The following is a 19,926-nucleotide window of genomic DNA, read 5'->3' as shown; positions in this document are numbered from 1 at the left end:
CTGATACCCTCTGGGATCTGTATGCCTCCTAACTTCTTAGCCATCTCGCTATGGTGCGTCTAGTGGCTCTGTGCCCTTTCTTAGCTCCAGAATGTAAAATAAAATAAGGAATCCGTCTTCCTCAGTGTTTTTGTTACCTCTAAATAATGCAAGACGCATCTCCTGACGTCTAAATTATAAAAACTTTACTCCTTGTTCTCTAGAAGGGTTTGGACAAAATGAAGGCAACACAACCTCTTGTTCCCTATGGAATCTCAAGACTACTTTCGGCAGGAATCCCGGATTCATTTTAAAAATGATGCGGTCTGCAAAAATTTGACAAAAGGGGGGGTCTGATTGATAGAGCCTCTATCTCACAGACCCTTTTGGCTGTGATAATTGCTACGAGGAAGACTGCTTTAAGTGTCAGCGTCTTCAGGTTGCAATTTTCTAGTGGTTCAAAGGGATCTGCTGTCAAAGTTTGCAGCACTAATGACGGGTCCCACTTTGGAAAAACTGTACTCTGTATAGGTTTTTGTCTGCTCAGGGATCTGAAGAGTCTGATTATTCATGGATCAGATGCCAATTTCTTTTCCTGAAAAACCAAAAGTGCTGACACTTGACTATTTAAGGTACTAAGGCTTAGTCCTTTCTCTACACCACTTTGTAGAAATTCTAAGACTGCCACAGAGCTCTCTGTGTTGAAGGTTTTTCTGTGCACCAATTGTTAAAGCACTTCCACACTCTCTGATAGATGTTGCGTTTCTCCACTTTCCTGCTTTTTAGCAGAGTTGCTATTAAGCGGTTAAGAAAACCCTTTTGCTTTCAGCAGCTGCTCCTCAGATACCAGGCGGCCAAGTTCCACCTTTCCACTTGGGGGAAGTATATTGGGCCCTGGGAGAGTAGATCTTCCTGGACTGGAAGTAACCAGGGGGGCTCTATAGCAAGTTCTTTCAGCATAGAAAACCACGGTCTCCTGGGCCAGAGAGGTGCTATTAGAATCTACGTTGTGTTCTCTATGCAGAGTTTTCTTATTACCGCTGGTATTCGTACTGGTGGAGGAAAGGCATAACATATTTTGAATGTCCATCTCTGTGCCAACGCATCCACCCCTAGCGCCTTGTCCTCTCTTTTCAGAGAAAAGAACGCTCTGACTTTTTTGTTTTCTCTCGAGGCAAATAAGTCCACCTGAGGTGTTCCCCACTTTTGCGTAATTTGTTTGAACACCTCTTGATTTAACGCCCAGTCACCTTCCTTCACTTGTTTCCTGCTGAGAAAATCTGCCACTCTGTTTAAATCCCCTTTTAAGTGGACTGCTGATGGGGAAAGAAAAACACACTCTCTCCATTTCAGGATTTTCTCCGCTAGTGCCCACAGGGTTCCACTTCTTGTTCCTCCCTGTTTGTTTATGTATGCAATGACTGATGCGTTGTCGGACCCGATTTGCAAGTGATGTCCTTGAACTCTTTCTGGAAGGATTGGAGTGCAAGCCCTACTGCTTTCAATTCCTTCCAGTTGGATGATCTCATCCTCTCTTGCTTTTCCCACGTCCCTTGTGTGATCTGGGAGCCTAGATGCGCTCCCTATCCTTTGCACACTTGCATCTGTGGTAAGGGTCTGGGAAATGGGAAGTATCCACAGCCACCTTTGGTTACATTTTCTACCACCACCATAGGGTTCTTTTTACCTCATATCTTTAATAGGAACATTTGCAGAGGCCGAAAATTTAGGGCTGCCCATTGTACTGCTGGGTTTGTGTTTCCTACAGAGGGGAGGAGCCAAAGTCCCTCAGGTGGCTGTCCTGAAAGACGATTAGGGGAAAAATGGTGGAGCAGGGAGCCTGGCCTCTCAGGACAGCACCTTGAGAGCTCCTAACTCCCCAAGTGTTCCCTCTGGAGTGAACACAAAAACTGACACCAGGTGGAAAGTCACCCTCTTTTTAAAGTTTGGTGGAAGAGGTGTTTCCTATGGACAAGTGGGAGGAGCCACTCTCAGGTGCTGTCCTGAAAGACGATTAGGGAAATGTAATTCCAAAACATCTGGCGTGCCAAGGTTCACCATCACTGCCCTAGACCTTATTCTAATACACATATGAATGAAGGTGCAAGCAGGGAGCCCCCTGTAGGAACCTTTTGGAAAGGCTTAAAATACAGAATGAAAAGTCAATGGCTTCTGAAGGAAAAAAAAAAAAAAAAGGCCAGATTTTGGTCTAGACCAGACCGGAGGAAGGACAGGATGCTTGCCACTAGTTACAGGAATGAAATTTCCTGGTCCCACAGTCAGTTTGATGAAATGAGAATCACGTAAATGCCCTCCATTTCGATCATGCAGAGCATATGAGGGAGAAGCTGCAGAGGAGGAAAGGCATGAATCAAGTCAAACTGATCTCATGGAGTTGCTGATGCAACCACTGCAAAGTCCCAGAGGTCTCTGGACATGGCTGAACCTGTCCAGCAGGTGGTTGAATTTGGATTCAAGAAGATTCACATCTGGTGTCTTCTATTTATGGCAAAAGGGTTGGAATACTTCAGGTGGAGGCCCAGGTGCTGACGGCTAAGAAAATGTACTTGCTTTTCTTCCACACCTGGGATGTGGACAGCAAACAGACCTGGAACATGATGTTCTGCCCAAGCATAAGTCAAGTCTGCTCCTCTTTGAGCAGTGCCGCTTCCTAGTGCATCTTTGATGGTTTAAGCAAGACTAGACTATGGGATAGTCAGGGGGCTGTGGAATGTTTTTTCCCCTGAAACTTCCCTCTTAAAGTTAGGGTGCGTGTTATACGCCGATAATAACAGTGTTTATATAAAAAATCTCTCAAGGTGTCACTTTTCAATGTGGCCGATCAATTACAAACTGTAGTCTAGTAGGAACTCAGCTCCCTCCGGTGGTCAATTGTTATACTGCTGCCACTTGTTCGGTTTAATTACATCACAACGATGGATTATGGACCGTGAGGTACAGGGAGATAAAGACTCCATTGCCTTAGTGGTTAACAAACTACGATGCCCACAGTGTTACCCAGAGTGCATTGCCTCATGCACAGCCTTTTGGGAGAAACTACTTAAGGAAGAGAAGGCTTGCATCCGGCCTCTTGGGACGGCAACTTCTAGCAAGCAGGAAGCCTGTGCTGAGGCCTGCTTCAAGGGCGCCTAGAAGCCTGGGCCTATAGTCGCCAGCGCGGATCGCCTATCCTGAGGGGGATCCTTGATGCAGAACCGGGACACTACAGACGGAGCGTACCGGAGAGGCGAGGCCTCATTGGGTAAGAAGGACACCTGCCCAATGATATAAATAACTTTATTGCAGGAAAGTGGATCTGATAGACTCACTATTGTAGTTTTGGAGGTCGACATGCCACGTGCAGGGATACATTGCATCCGGCAGTGACTGTGCATTGAGGGAATTGGCGCCTGTGTCGCCAGCACGCTTTATATTTACTTTGAATGTTCGTTTCTATTTTTCCTCATACCTATTGGATTACAAATGGTTAACGTGCACCAACTAAAGCTAGTGAAGACTTCAGTTAACCGGAAGGAACAATTACAGGACTCAGTCTGACTAACTAAGCCATCCTAGTAGGACATGTGTCCAAGAACTGCCCGCTAGGGGGAGCAAAAGAATTATAGACTCATATAACATAGCATAATTATTCTATACTCATTTTGTACAGTATTGTTGTTCCCGAGAGCTGGGTGAGGCCTAGTGGAGAGGTACTCCAGTGCTGGTAGTACTGTATTGGGGAAATCCCTCTCCGTGTTCTTACACAGATCTGATTTTTGTTTGTATTATTTAAACTTGTTCTTTAATCTTTATCATTGACTCTTGCAGGGCCCTGTAAGAAGTCAACTGCTGTTTGTTTAATCCCGTTTCATCTTTTCTCTACCAAGTAAACACTACTTGGTTAAACTGCATTGTGTGTGGAGCCTTAGGCCCCTTTCAGACTGGGGCGGGAGCCGCGGTGGCGGTATAACGCCGCTAAAAGTAGCGGCGCTATACCGCCGGGATTGCCGTGGAAATCAGCCGCTAGCGGTGCGGTATTAACCCCCGCTAGCGGACGATAAAGGGTTAATACCGCCCGCAATGCGCCTATATAGAGGCGCATTGCGGGCGGTATTGCCGCGGTTTCCCATTGTTTTCAATGGGAAGGAGCGGTGAAGGAGCGGTATACACGCCGCTCCTCTCACCGCTCCAAAGATGCTGCTGACAGGAGATTTTTTTGTCTCCCGCCAGCGCATCGCCTCAGTGTGAAAGCCCTTCGGCTTTCACATTGAGGTAGCTGGGCAGGAGTTTTTCAGGCGGGATAGCAGCGCTATTTTTAGCGCTGTACCGCCTGAAAAACTCCTCAATGTGAAAGGGGCCTTATCCATTACCATTTGGACAGATGGTCAGTACAAGGTAATAACATTCAACTGTATTTTTATTACTGTATGATATAGGGCCGAAACTAATTGATTAATCGACAACTAATCGATTATGAAATTAATCAATTACAATTTTCATAATCGATTAATCGGCCAGTAACATAATGAGGGTTAAAAAAAAAAAAAATTAGCCCTTTATAGTACAAAAAAGCAAATCGCTACTGTAAATATTACTTTCAATGTCCCACAGTAAATAATGAACCCCTTACAGTAGCGATTATTTGCTCTTTTTGTACTTATTTTTGTTTTTTTAACCCCATTATGTGATCTCAGGCCTGGGTTCACACCTTTTTTTTGGTGCTTTTTGCAGAAACACACTACAGTTCATTTACATGTTTTCCTATGGGACACATTCACAGCCATGATTTTTTTTCAGCTGCTGCGTATTTGGAAAGGCAAGGACTTAACGCAAAACGGTGCTATTTTGTTTTTTTTGGTTCAATATACTTCAATGGAGAAGATGCAGAAAAGCATATAATGTGTTTTTACAGCAATTTGTGTTTTGTAATCTGCCCAAAAAAAAAAAATGCTATTTTTTTTTAAAGGCTATTATCCGACTAATCGATTAATCGAAACAATAATCGGCCAACTAATCGATTATAAAAATAATCGATAGTTGCAGCCCTACTAAGATATCATTGTGGTTTCCAACTGCCAGTGGGTTCCACAATCATTGTGTTGTCCAGCTGTACCAAGGGAGGGTTCGAGCCAAACTTCTGGAGTTGAGAACGTAGACCCAAAATCTAAACCAGCAGCTCTTACGGGGGTAGTGCTATATATATATATATATATATATATATATATATATATATATACACACACACACACACACACACACACACACACACACACACATATACATACACATATACACACATATATAAAGTTTGGGGAACCAGCTAGATGGCAGGACACAGGCTTTTCAATCAAAAAGGAGGTTTATTAAACTTAAATGGCTTCACAGCAGCAAAAACAAAAGCAATAAGAGTCTCACCGACTTGTAGAGCTCAGAACTGCTATCGCAGTTAAACAGTCCTCACTTTATGTTGCAGGTAACTTCCTCAGCTAGCAGGCTTCCAGGCAGGACACTGCCATGTGCTTTCACAGCTTTTCACTGTAAACTATTCACCATCCACAGTCTCCACTATACTCCCACACACAACTTTCTGTCTTGTTTTAAACCACTTCCTTGGACAGGTGCGTTAACCCTTTCTGTTCCCTTAAAGGGACCGAAGGCCAAACAGAGGGTAAATATAGCATCCTTCCAGGACCCAGCCACGGCGTCCTGTACAATATATAACACACACACACACACACACACACACACACACACACACACACACACACACACACACACACACACACTTTAAATAATGGCTTTAAGCTTTTCGTGTACACAGATTTTCTTTTCGTAACACATCTGATATTTTGCAAAACTACATATGAAGAATCTTCAAGGTTGTGTCCAAACATGATGGAACAAAACAAATAACATTTGCTAAAAAATAAAAAAAACAACAACTTAATTTTTTTTTTCTATCCTTGCTTTAAAATTGCTTTAAAACTGGCAAAATATTACTCAAATAGCCTTGCACATAAAAAAAATAGAAAGTAGAAGCCGTTAAAAATATCACTTTCAAAACCATTTAGCCTTTTCAGTAAAAAATAGTCTGGTTTCTTTGTTCTCTTATTTACAAAAAGCAGTATAAAAACTTACTTCATCATACAGGCTTCCATTGACATCTGCTCCATAAATTGGTGCCACAAAAGTTAAATTTTTCCAGTATTTACGTTCCAAATCTTCATAATCTAAGTATCTTGGCGTGCAGTATCTGGATGTTTAGAGGGAAAAAAAATATGTGGAAGATATAATTTCAAGTTAAATAAGATTGCTAAACAGAACTACAGTATAAAAAGGAGCCACACTAAAACAGCATAAATATAAAAAAAAATTGAAAACAACCCCACACACCCTTTCTTGCTCCCCAACCTAATTAACCCCATACCCAGGTGCTTACTTACCTCTACCAGAAACTGACATTTTCCCCTAGTGGTTATCTGTCAAAAACTTTTTCACAGTGCAGGCCACACCAACACAGCAATTATTAAATTGGGCCATGCCCTTACACTAGAGTAAACACTGGAGGGCACTGCTACTGAATTAAAAAAAAAAATTGTTATACTCTTCTGTCGTATCCTTTGTTCTTTCCTTATCTTCACCTTTTCTTTATTTTTCTTGATCTTATTTCTTTTCTCCTCTATCACTAACACATGGTTTGAGTTCGAAGTCAATGCTGGTTGTGGATTGGGGAGGATGGCGGGGCCCGGTGGGTTGGGGTCCGGCTTCCCGGCAGCAGTGTGATCCCTAGGGGGCGCCGGGGGTCTGGGGCCTTTCCTGGGGGGCTCTGTGTCCTCTTATGTACTGCGGCTTTAGGTTTAAAAGTGCTGCTACACATGAAGCTGATGATCATACCAGTGAACTCATTTAGGATATTTTATTTTATTTAGTTTGTTTTATTTTGCCTAATTCTACTTTCTACTCTTCTCACTTGTATTGATGTTCTGGTGTATATTGGTTCGGGACGGTTACAATATGAAAATGCATGTTTTCCTTAAGATGTATCTGCAAATATGTAACATTTTGAGTCCACTGTTGGGCATTCCTTATTTTTTGCCTGGACTTTTATACACCTTATGTTGTATTGGCTAATATGCTTTTAAAAAACTAATAAATACTCAATGATTTAAAAAAAAAAAATTGTTTGCTTTTAAAAGCAAAATTTTAGTTAAAAAAACAAAAAAACTAATAAAAACAAACACTCTAATTTTAGCAAGCCAACTTGCCTTTAAATAAGGTATTATTTGCAGGCAGCCGAATCCTGTAGAAATCTGTTCAGGAATCCTCTTCCCGTCTCTAAACCTTCAGTACTGTGGGAGTTACCAACCTTGGGTCCTCTGTGTAGCTGCTGGGAAAAAGTTCCCGATAAGGACTTGTCACCTCCTGCTCCATTTAGATTTTTTTTTGCATTTGATGCATCCGACATTAGGCCGGCTTCTGTTAGACAGGCTGCTGTACACACTGGACGAATGTGGCCCGGTTTCTATTGAACTGGACGATATTCCACCCATGTGTACCAGCCTTTACAGGCAGTGAAAGCAAAGAAACCTCATTTCTCAATGAAGGAGAAAGGGGAGGATCCTCACCAGGAACTTTTTCACAGCAGGTCCACAGAAGACATGAAGCCATTAGCCATCACAGGACTGGAAGTTCAGGAACAGGATGAGGACGGGACATCGTTGCAGTAAAGATTGTTCCAGGATCCAGCCGTTTGTACAAAATGAGACATCCTATATAAAGGCCCCTTTTACACATGCGCATCTCGGGAGGATCCCTTTTTGGGCATCCCCTTGCTCAGCAGGGATCGCTCCATTGAGCTGGCAAATGTCTCAGCACACTGTGCAGAGAGGACAAGTCAGATCTCCGCTCTTCTCTATGGGTGATCGGATGAAAACGAACAGTCTGTTAGTTTTCATCTGATCCGCCAGATGGATGCAAAAATAGGATTTTTGTACTCACTGTAAAATGCTTTTCCCCCTGAGTTCATGGACAGACACAGCCTTAATCTTGACAAAGTGGATATTAACCTTCATTCAGGAGTGACTAGGCAGACACTTGTAGAAAGTGTTAAGCGCATCACACCTAATACTGTACCACCCAGGGGGCGGTCCCTCTGAGTATCACGCCTCTCTCTGCATCTCGCAGATCAGTTTGTCAAAAAGCAGTACAAACATAAGAGGGGTGGATGCTGTGTCTGTCCATAAACTCAGAGAAAAGGATTTTACAGCGAGTACAAAAATCCTATTTTCTCGTTCGTTCATGAGACGGACACAGCCTTTATCTTGACAAAGTGAGACGTCCCAAAGCAGTGTCAAAAAACGAGGGTGGGAAAACATAAAATAAACTTCACCCCAAAACAAAACAGCGCTCCTCAACTGAGGAGTTGCAACATAAACAGCCGCCTGCAAAACTTTGCGGCCAAAAGAAGCATCCGAAGATGCACTCACGTCAACCTTGTAAAGTTTTGTGAAAGTGTGAACGGACGCTGCCTTACACACCTGGGAAACAGATGCTTAATGTCGGAAAGCCGAAGAGGCACCTATTGCCCTGGTCAAACGCACCGTGACCGGAAAGGGGGGTTCCAGACCCTTTATGACGCAAGCCTAAATCACGATCTGTCGGATCCACCTCGAGATGGTGACCAGCGAGACCGACAGGCCCATCTTGGGACCAGCCACCGAAACAAACAGTGAGTCTGACCTCCGGAACAGAGCAGTAGCAGACAAGTATACTCAGAGCTCAGAAAACGTTCAAGGAATGCAGCGGACGAGGACACAAGGATGTAAGTACAATGTCCTCATTGAGATGGAAGGCCGAAACGACCTTAGGAAGAAAAGAAGGCTGCAGACGCAGCACCACCTTATCCTTGTGGAAGATCAGATAGGGAGCCTTCCATGACAAGGCTGCCAGCTCAGAAACCCGTCTGACATAACAGCCACCAAAAAGACCACATTCTGAGAAAGCGTCAACAAGGGAATGTCCCTAATGTTTTCAAACAGTGGTTTCTGAAGCACCGAGAGGACCAAGTTCAGGTCCCACGGAGGTAGTGGAGGACGGATGGGAGCGGCCACATGCCGAACCCCCTGCACAAACGTATTTACTAGAGAGTGAGCCGCCAGGGGTTATTGAAAAAAGACAGACAGTCAGGGCAGAAATCTTACCCCTAAATCGTACTTGAGGCAAGCTTTTGGTCCACCCCCCGCTGTAAGAACAGCAGGACTCTGGAAACCAATAAGTACGTGGATTCCACCTCATTTCCTCACAAATGGATATGTAGGCCTTTCAAGTGCGATGGTAAATTATCCTAGAGGATAGCTTCCGAGCCCTCCTCATGGTAGAAATCTCTGAATCCGACAGGCCCTGGGCTCTAAGCCCCTGGCTTTTAATAGCCATGCCGTTAAAGCCAGCCAAGGGACATCTGCTACTAGACGCACTAGGTCGGCGTACCAAGGACGCCAAGGCCAATCCGGATCATTGGGATACCCTCTGCCTCCACTCTGCGAAGCAGATGAGGAAGGAGCCTCAGAGGAGGGAAGGCATAGGATTAGCCGGTACCGACCCCAAGGTGCCAACGCATCTGTTACATCTGCCCATGGGTCTCTTGACCTGGCCACAAACCTCAATACCTTCCGATTGAGTCGAGACGCCAGGAGATCTACGTCTGGCATGCCCCATCTTTGGCAAAGTGGGGGGGGGGGGGGGGACTACAAGGATCTGGGATCCAGCCCGTCACCCAGTCGGCAGTTGATCGTAGATCACAGGAACAATCAAAAAAATTGAATAAAATTCAATTTGGAATAAATCTCCAGGCCTATGGGCCTGGAGGGAGCCATGTCTTCTCCTTTGCTAAAAAGAAAAAAAAGCTGATCTGCGAGATGCAGAGAGAGGGGTTATACCCAGAGGGACCGCCCCCTGGGCGGTACTGTATTAGGTGTGATGTGTTTAACACTTTCTACAAGTTTCTGCCTAGTCACTCCTGAAGGAAGGCCAATACCCACTTTGTGTCCGTCCATGAACGAAAGAGAAAACTGCGCAATCGGATAAACCAGGTAAACTATTGTCAACAAGATTAGACCCAGACAGCCCCCTCCCCACGTCCCTAAAATCAGAAAATCCAACAGTTCTTTCACTCAGAATCCTAGAGCGGTACTGCAGGAATTCCAAAATGTTTACAATAAGCTATGGTAAGGTCACAAGTCAACAGGAGCTTGATGCATTTGTTGAACAGCCGACGCGTTCGCACTATAAATTAGTGCTTAATCATAGCGGTTTTACTCCCGTGTAGTGTGCTGTGACTTTTAGTGCATTTTTCCTTTTTTAAATAAAGACAACCATCAGGGTTTTTTGGAGTGCGGATGTCCATATTTACTTTTTCCATTTATATCCTTAATCAACAACGGATCTATACTGCTGAGGGGTCACAAATCCGACTTGATACTGATCTCTTCGGGTACTAGACAGGGATGCCCATTAACCTGTTCTATTTGTGATAGCCATTGAAACCTTAGCGATCAGTCACCACCCTGAAGTTTTGGGTATAGAAAGTGTGGGGGGGGGGGGGAGCCATAAATGTGCATTTGCAGGCGATTGCCTGTTGTTCATCATGTCCCCCCCATACCCCAGTACCAAATCTTCTGTCCCTATTAGACCGATTCGGGAACATTTCTGGCCTATTAGTTAATCAGGACAAATCGGAGGCACTGAATGTCAACCTCAACGCTCCAGAGTTTTAAATCTCAATTCCCTTTAACATGGCAACAGTCGTCCCTTCATTACTTGGGAATTAAATTGACCTCCGATGTGACCAAGTTATACAAGACTAATTACCCACCCTTTTTGCCCGCCTAATGAAAGACGTAGTCCGATGCGAACCTGTCCTGGATGGGTAGAATAGCATCAGTTAAGATGACTGTTCTTCCACGGCTATACTACTTTAGAGCTCTGCCGATCCAAGTCCCCGCCGCTGACAAACCGCTGCTTTCAATACAAAATCTTCCAATACATCGGGGGTCCTAAAGGTCCAAGAATAGCCCAAACAACATTGTATGCACCCAAAGAGGGGGGTTTGGGGTGCCAGAGTTCCGCAAGTATTACATGGCCGCACAGTTGGCTCAATTACTCCAAATGCAAAGCCATCAATATTGCCCAGAGTGGGTCTCAAGCATGTGCTCCCCTAGCAATGGAACTACTACTTATACTACTACTACCTCTGGCACCTTGCCCCCACAATTTTTCTAAATTTCCTCTTTTTTTGGTTAACCTAGATCTCTCGAAATATTGTTGATTTATAGGTTCCCCTACAGGGGGCAGTTAGGTTGAACAAACGTTGAAAGAATCTTACTTATGACCTAGTATGACCTAGTTATACTATATACCTGAAACGTGTGTGATGTCTGTTGGAATGACTCCAATATAGAGTACAGATAGATTATGTGGTAATCCAATATCTAGACATCGGACACTGTCCGGCATCCGGCACCAGCTATATTATGTAGCAGGCTGCAATTAAGGACCTAACCCATGAGGTGGGTCCATATTTGTTTTGTATTTAGCATAGCATTTATTTGTTTCCATGCTTGGATGCTTGTTTTCTTGTTAACCAGAATAATTGTATTATTTTTATTTTATTTTGTATTATTTTTATTTTATGCTTCAATACATGTGGAGCACGCGAGGATTGTTTGCTGCTCTATTTGACAGTTCATTAACATTCTACGTGAACGATTAAAAAAAAAACACTGAAACAGAAAACCAATGAATACCTTGGTGCTTTAAACTTTCACCAGAATGGTGTGTGAATTTCAGAGAAAAGCCGCTTACCAGCTCCTTATGACCTCCTGTTACGAGAGGTCCTTCACGCTTGTGGCTATATACCCAGCCAGGACCTTTGATCACATTCTTTGATGCAAGTGCAACCAATCATTTAATTAAATGCCTAAGATTTTACACTATGGAAGGCTTAACTTATCTTGGGGTTCATATGTGATCGGGCCCATCTTGGGCGGCAGAGGCTTGACAGCGCGATTGCCTCAGATGATCAAAGGCCCTGGCTGCATATATAGCCACAAGCAGGAAGGACCTCCTATAACAGGAGGTCATAAGGAGCTGGTAAGCGGTCATTCTCAAGAGGTGAAGGCTTTTCTCTGAAATTCACACACCATTTGTGGTGAAAGTTTAAACACCAAGGGATTCATTGGATTTCACATCACTTAATGCGTTTGATATTAGCTCAGGGGTTGACAATATCCGGGCGCCAGGTCGCAATTGCGACAAGAAGTTGTGACATGGCGCCCGCCGGTAATTGAGGCCGCGGCTTTGCGGCCTACAAGGCCGCCGAAGCTGCGGCCTCAATTACCGGTCTCCGCGGGCCCGCCGTGATCGTGCGGTGGGGGAGGTGGGGGTGCACAGAGGCACAGGATCCTGGAGGCCGCGGCTTTGTGAAGTCCCAAGCTCTTCCTTCTGTCAGCAGGCGCCATCTGGTGGTGGCCGTTGGCATTACAAGTTAACCCTTTCATGCCTAAGCCAATTTATGACATTTGGGGTATACAAGTTAAAATCCGTATTTTAGGCTAGAAAACTACTTAGAACCCCCAAACATTATATATAATTTTTTAGCAGAGAATCTAGAGAATAAAATGGCGATTGTTGCAATATTTTATGTCACACAGTATTTGTGCGGCGGTGTTTTAAACGCAACATTTTGGGAAAAATTTACTTTCATGAATTTAAAAAAAAAATGAAAAAGTAAAAGTTAGCCCAATTTTTTTGCATAATGTGAAAGATGATGTTACGCCGATTAAATAGATACCAAGCATGTCACGCTTTATAATTGCACGCATTCGTGGAATGGCGACAAACTACGGCACCTAAAAATCATCATAGGCGACGCTTTAAACTTTTTTTTTACGGTTACCAGGTTAGAGTTACAGAGGAGGTCTAGTGCTAGAATTATTGCTCTCGCGGCGATACCTCACATGTGTCATTTGAAAACCGTTTTCATATGCGGGCGCGACTTCCGTACGCGTTTTCTCTGTTGTGCAAGCTTGCGGGGAGGGGGGCGCTTTAAATTTTTTTTTTTTTTTTTATAATAATAAAAAGTGTTTTTTTTTTTTTTTTTTTTCATTTTGATCACTTTTATTGCTGTCACAAGGAATGTAAAACATCCCTTGTGACAAGTAATAGGTGGTGACAAGTACTATTTATGGAGGGATCGGGGGTCTAAAAGACCCCCAATCCCTCCTTTACACTTCAAAGTATTCAGATCGCCGAAAACGGCGATTCTGAATACTGTGTACTTTTTTAAATCCGGCGCCATTGGCAGCCGAGAAACCCGGAAGTGACGTCATGACGTTGCTTCCGTGTTTTCAATGCGGAGACCGAAGCAAAGCCGTTTACGGCTTAGTGTCAGTCTCCGCCTGGACACAGAAGGCGGAGGATGGAGGATCGGTTCTCCCAGTGGGACGGGAGGCCCGGTCAGAGCGGCGAGAAAGGGGGGGGGGGATGTCTACACCCACTCCATCGGCATAACAACCGAGCGGCTTTTAGCCGCATCGGTTGGTATGTCTGGATAGCCGATCGCCGGCTCTAAACAACGGTACCGGGATGATGCCTGCAGCTGCAGGCATCATCCCGGTATAACCCCCGAAAGCCGAACATGCATATATGCGTTCGCGCGGCATGAAAGGGTTAAACAGCAATTGTAATTTTTCACTGCCATCTCCTTCCCTCTAATTAGAACCCCCAAACATTATATATATATATTTTATTCTAACACCCTAGAGAATAAAATGGCGATCGTTGCAATTCTTTCTGTCACGCCGTATTTGCGCAGCGGTCTTACAAGCGCACTTTTTTGGGAAAAAAATTACACTTTTTTTAATTAAACAAATAAGACAACAGTAAAGTTATCCCAAATGTTTTTGATATTGTGAAAGATAATGTTACGCCGAGTAAATTGATACCAAACATGTCACGCTTCAAAATTGTGTCCGCTCGTGGAATGCCGACAAACTTTTACCCTTAAAAAAATCTACCGGTTGCATGTTTTGAGTTACAGAGGAGGTCTAGGGCTAGAATTATTGCTCTCGCTCCAACGATTGCGGCGATACCTCATGTGTGGTTTGAATACCGTTTACATATGTGGGCGCTACTCAAGTATGTGTTCGCTTCTGCACGCAAGCTCGTCGGGACGGTGCGCGTTTTATGGCTCCTAACTTTTTTAGCTGGCTCCTAGATTCCAAGCAAATTTGTCAAACTCTGTATTTGCTTATTGTTTGGATCCTGACAGCGCATTATTACCTAGTCTTACAAATGCAAAATTAGCTCAGGGAGGGCTAAAGGGTAGGATTTAGAATTAAAATAGATTAACATAAGACTTTTATTTTTTTCTTTTAATTCTTTTTTTACCGCTTGCCAACCGCCCACCGCAGTTATACGGCGGCAGGTCGGCTTAGCTGCGCAAAATCACAGAATATAACGTAATAAAACGTGATTTTTCTTTGCGGCCACTAGGGGCACGCTCGTCCCTGGTGCTGATGCGAGTGCCCGGCGGGCGCGATCACCGCCGGGCACACAGGATCGCATTTTCATACAACGTATGAACAGCGATCTCATTTTCCCTAGTCAGTCCCACTCCCCCCTTCAGTTAGAACACACTTTAGGGAACAATTAACCCCTTGATCATCCCCTTGTATTAACCCCTTCCCTGCCAGTGACATTTTTACAGTAATCAATGCATTTTTATAGCACTGATCGCTATAAAAATGCCAATGGTCCCAAAAATGTGTCAGATGTGTCCGCCATAAAATTGCAGTAACGTTAAAAAAAAAAATCTGTTCGCCTTCATTACTAGTAAAAAATTATTATTAATAAAAATGCCATAAAACTATCCCCTATAACTTTTGCGCAAACCAATCAAACGCTTCTTGCGATTTTTTTTTTTTTACAAAAAATATGTAGAAGAAGAATAAGTATCGGCCTAAACTGAGGGAAAAAAAATGTTTTTACATATTTTTGGGGGATATTCTAGCAAAAAGTAAAAAAAATATTTTTTCAAAAAATTGTCGCTCTTGTTTAATAGCGCGAAAAAATAAAAAGTCATTGACCAGCAAAATGGTCTGGGGCTGAAGTGGTTAAAACATTGCAAAAAAATTAAAGTAAACCTTTCATAGTTTGTGGTAGGAATATCACGTACAGTGGCAAAAAAAAGTAAGTTAACCCCTTGGTATCAACAGGCTTTCTGCATTAATATTCCATAAAATGTTATCTGATCCTCATCCAAGTCACAATAGATAAAAGATAATGACGTTTTCTGGCCTTAATCTCTTATGTATTGCCCCAAATTCATGAAGCATTTGCAACACTTTTAGTTCAGAGAGCACCTTTTGCACCAAACTCAAGTAGTTCTGAAAATTAAGAACCACAGTGGGAAAGTGGTGCAGAATTCGCCAAATTTAATAACAAATGCTACACAAGCACATGAATTTGGCACAAGCGGAACCAAATTTTAAAAAGCATGAGAGACACTTCGCAAAATCTGTCTGCACGTTGCACTATTCTTTATGAATTTCAGCCAATGTGCTTAAGCTAATAACACACAAACAATTCTAATTTCTAATGGTTTTATATAAAACACACCCATTAAACATTCACAGTGCTGGAGAAAAAAGTAATTGTACCTCTTTTGGCAGCAATGACTAAAAGCAAGCACTTTCAGTAGCTCTGGATCAGACCTGCACAACATTGAGGAAGAATGTTTGACCATTTCTCTTTACAATATTAGGTAAAAAGAGGGCCTATTTTAAACGTGCATAGATCACAGGGTGATACTGCGAATGCACCTATTAAAGATGTGCCACCGCCCCGATATTACAGGAATTAGAAGGAGAGCTATTAAATTGGGCTTTAAGGGCACACAGTACAATTTGTATTGAAAAAACTAGAAAATGTATTGGTATGAAATATCATAAAATCAAGTCAATAGCTGGTACTGCAAGGGTTATAACAACAGTTATATAGTCTCAGTATACACAAGCTTTGTTTGAAAAGCAAAGTCTAAAGATACAATCTTGAATTGTGTAACCCAATTCTTTTGGCGTCATCTTCATCCATCGGGGACACGTGCGGACTCCTGTGCTATTGTGGGCACCTAGGACCTTGCTTTGCCAGTCCTGCTTACAATTTCCTCTGTTCTACTGTTTGAGGATCTTCAGGCTGCCTTGGTAGATTTGCCTATCTGTGCCTAGCCCATTCTATTTAGCACTGAATCACCGCACATGTACACCCCTGGATTTTTATTGCTTACCAGCAATTGACTGCCCCAACACCATTAGTTTTATAGTTACGTGTTTATGATACTACCCCTACATTAGGCAGGATCAGTACTAATCTGTATACCCAGCCACTGTGGGGATAAAACACGACCGTCATTTGCTTACCCCCAACGCGGCTTATCTATGCAAATATCTATGCTCCTGAGGAAGCGCTAGTCCAAGCGCGTAACATGTAGAGCAAGCCCTCCATTAACCTCCGGATCACTACTTGGGTTACACAATTCAAGATTGTATCTTTAGACTTTGCTTTTCAAACAAAGCTTGTGTAGACTGAGACTATATAACTGTTATAACCCTTGCAGTACCACCTATTGACTTGATTTCTAATTTTGATTTTATGTTTATAACCGATTTTATGATATTTCATACCAATAAATTTTTCTAGTTTTTTTCAATACAAATTGTACTGTGTGCCCTTAAAGCCCAATTTAATAGCTCTCATTCTAATTTCTCTTTACAAAACTACTTCAGCTCAGACACATTTGTAAATTGTCTAGTGTGAACAGTTCTGTTGAGCTCATTCCCAGCATTTATATGTGGTAACTACCAAGCTTGATGAACTTGGGAATTTAATTTTCCCCTTGATGATGGCAAGTGGTCCAGGCCCTGAGGCAGTAAAGCAAGCCCAATCATGATGTTCCTGCCACAATACTGCACTGTTGGGATGATGTTTTTATGTTGATTAACTGTGCCCTTTTTGCCCCATACATATTGCCTTCCCAAACAATTCAACTTTTCTTTCATCAGTCCACAAAACATTTCCCAGTAGGTACTATGAGGCAATCTTCAGGCACACAACAATGTTTTTTTTGGAGAGCAGCGGCTTCCTCTGTGGTGTTCTGCCGTGGACACCCTGCCTGTTCAAAGACATCTCTATGGTAGACTCAACAGAGAGGTTTGCCAGTTCCAGTGATGTCTTCAAGCCTTTAGGAGGTTACTTGTAGGTTCTTCTTTACCTCATTAAAAAGGATTCTGCATTGTACCTTGGGAGTTATCTTGGCGGGGCACCCACTTCCAGGAAGAGTAGGCACAGTTCTAAATGCTCGACCCATAGACAATTTGTCCAACCGTCTACTGATAGATGTGTAAACATTTTGAGATTGCCTTGTAAACCTTTCCAGCCTTATGCAGATCAACTGCTCTTGATCATATGCCTTCAAAGAGCTCCTTTTTGCAAAGTATGGTTCACATCAGCTGATGCTTCTTATAAACCGCAATCTTAAAATGTTTGACTGTCATTTATCAAAGTAGCTGTAAACCACACCTCCAAACTCACTTCATTAACTGGACTCCAGGTGTACAATCACTTCAACAAAAAGCCAATTGGAGCAATTGGGCTATGGGCTCACTTTTTCCTCTAGCACTGTGTATGTTTAATAGGAGCGTTCGATAAAGACACAAGAAATTAGAATGGCTTCCGTGTCATCAGTTAAAGCACATTGTGTTTGTCTATTGCGACTTAGATGAGGATCAGATCATATATATGGCAAATTACTGCAGAAAACCAGTTAATGGCTAAAGGGGTTTACTTACGTTTTATTGGCACTGTACTACTAGATTATTTACCTGCTTATCACCCATATGGTGTATCTGGCTCAGGCTTTTGTAAATGCATCATAAACTTTGAGCTACAGCAGTTTGTTTTTTGCACAGACGTTTTCCAAATCAAATAAACATTTATTTCTTCATGAATTTATAAATCTTCATCATATGATTATATTGTATAAAGCATGGGTATCTTTCGGTAAATAAAAAGATTAGAGATTGAATTGTTTCCTATTAAACAGCACTGCAGCATCCAAAATCCCAAAAATCAAAGAGCATCAACACATACTTGTCACTATTTGCCATTCTTCTGAATTCCTTTACAGTCATTGGTTTCTTCTGGATATTATATTGCGTGAAGAGGCCCGACTGGCCAGTGACCATCTGCTGGATAGGAGCAGGTATTACAAGGTCATCAATGTCGTCATAATGCTTCTTGGGTTTCCATTCCTTTGGTGGTATCACCTTTAAAAAGCAAAATAAATAAAACAAAAGGAAATATAATATATATATACACATACAGGGAGTGCAGAATTATTAGGCAAGTTGTATTTTTGAGGATTAATTTTATTATTGAACAACAACCATGTTCTCAATGAACCCAAAAAACTCATTAATATCAAAGCTGAATATTTTTGGAAGTAGTTTTTAGTTTGTTTTTAGTTTTAGCTATTTTAGGGGGATATCTGTGTGTGCAGGCGACTATTACTGTGCATAATTATTAGGCAACTTAACAAAAAAAAATATATACCCATTTCAATTATTTATTTTTACCAGTGAAACCAATATAACATCTCAACATTCACAAATATACATTTCTGACATTCAAAAACAAAACAAAAACAAATCAGTGACCAATATAGCCACCTTTCTTTGCAAGGACACTCAAAAGCCTGCCATCCATGGATTCTGTCAGTGTTTTGATCTGTTCACTATCAACATTGCGTGCAGCAGCAACCGCAGCCTCACAGACACTGTTCAGAGAGGTGTACTGTTTTCCCTCCTTGTAAATCTCACATTTGATGATGGACCACAGGTTCTCAATGGGGTTCAGATCAGGTGAACATAGAGGCCATGTCATTAGTTTTTCTTCTTTTATACCCTTTCTTGCCAGCCACGCTGTGGAGTACTTGGACGCGTGTGATGGAGCATTGTCCTGCATGAAAATCATGTTTTTCTTGAAGGATGCAGACTTCTTCCTGTACCACTGCTTGAAGAAGGTGTCTTCCAGAAACTGGCAGTAGGACTGGGAGTTGAGCTTGACTCCATCCTCAACCCGAAAAGGCCCCACAAGCTCATCTTTGATGATACCAGCCCAAACCAGTACTCCACCTCCACCTTGCTGGCGTCTGAGTCGGACTGGAGCTCTCTGCCCTTTACCAATCCAGCCACGGGCCCATCCATCTGGCCCATCAAGACTCACTCTCATTTCATCAGTCCATAAAACCTTAGAAAAATCAGTCTTGAGATATTTCTTGGCCCAGTCTTGACGTTTCAGCTTGTGTGTCTTGTTCAGTGGTGGTCGTCTTTCAGCCTTTCTTACCTTGGCCATGTCTCTGAGTATTGCACACCTTGTGCTTTTGGGCACTCCAGTGATGTTGCAGCTCTGAAATATGGCCAAACTGGTGGCAAGTGGCATCTTGGCAGCTGCACGCTTGACTTTTCTCAGTTCATGGGCAGTTATTTTGCGCCTTGGTTTTTCCACACGCTTCTTGCGACCCTTTTGAATGAAACGCTTGATTGTTCGATGATCACACTTCAGAAGCTTTGCAATTTTAAGAGTGCTGCATCCCTCTGCAAGATATCTCACTATTTTTGACTTTTCTGAGCCTGTCAAGTCCTTCTTTTGACCCATTTTGCCAAAGGAAAGGAAGTTGACTAATAATTCTGCACACCTGATATAGGGTGTTGATGTCATTAGACCACACACCTTCTCATTACAGAAATGCACATCACCTAATATGCTTAATTGGTAGTAGGCTTTGAGCCTATACAGCTTGGAGTAAGACAACATGCATAAAGAGGATGATGT

The 19,926-nt window shown here is 42.7% G+C and overlaps 1 protein-coding gene across 1 annotated transcript in view; it reads right to left on the bottom strand.

The window, feature by feature from the left end:
• KDM4C (lysine demethylase 4C) overlaps window positions 1-19,926 on the bottom strand; it is a 705,949-nt gene that overhangs the window by 657,688 nt on the left and 28,335 nt on the right. Inside the window, exons 3-4 of the mRNA XM_040357651.1 lie at window positions 18,184-18,359; window positions 6,118-6,232 (exon numbers count right to left, since the gene is read on the bottom strand). Of these exons, the coding sequence (XP_040213585.1) occupies window positions 6,118-6,232; window positions 18,184-18,359 (291 nt within the window). The remainder of the gene's footprint in view (window positions 1-6,117; window positions 6,233-18,183; window positions 18,360-19,926) is intronic.

This window comes from Rana temporaria, chromosome 1, assembly GCF_905171775.1.
Source record: "Rana temporaria chromosome 1, aRanTem1.1, whole genome shotgun sequence".
Taxonomy (NCBI): Eukaryota; Metazoa; Chordata; class Amphibia; order Anura; family Ranidae; genus Rana; species Rana temporaria.
The sequence above is the reverse complement of the archived record's forward strand: the minus strand, read 5'-3'. Positions and strand labels throughout refer to the sequence as shown.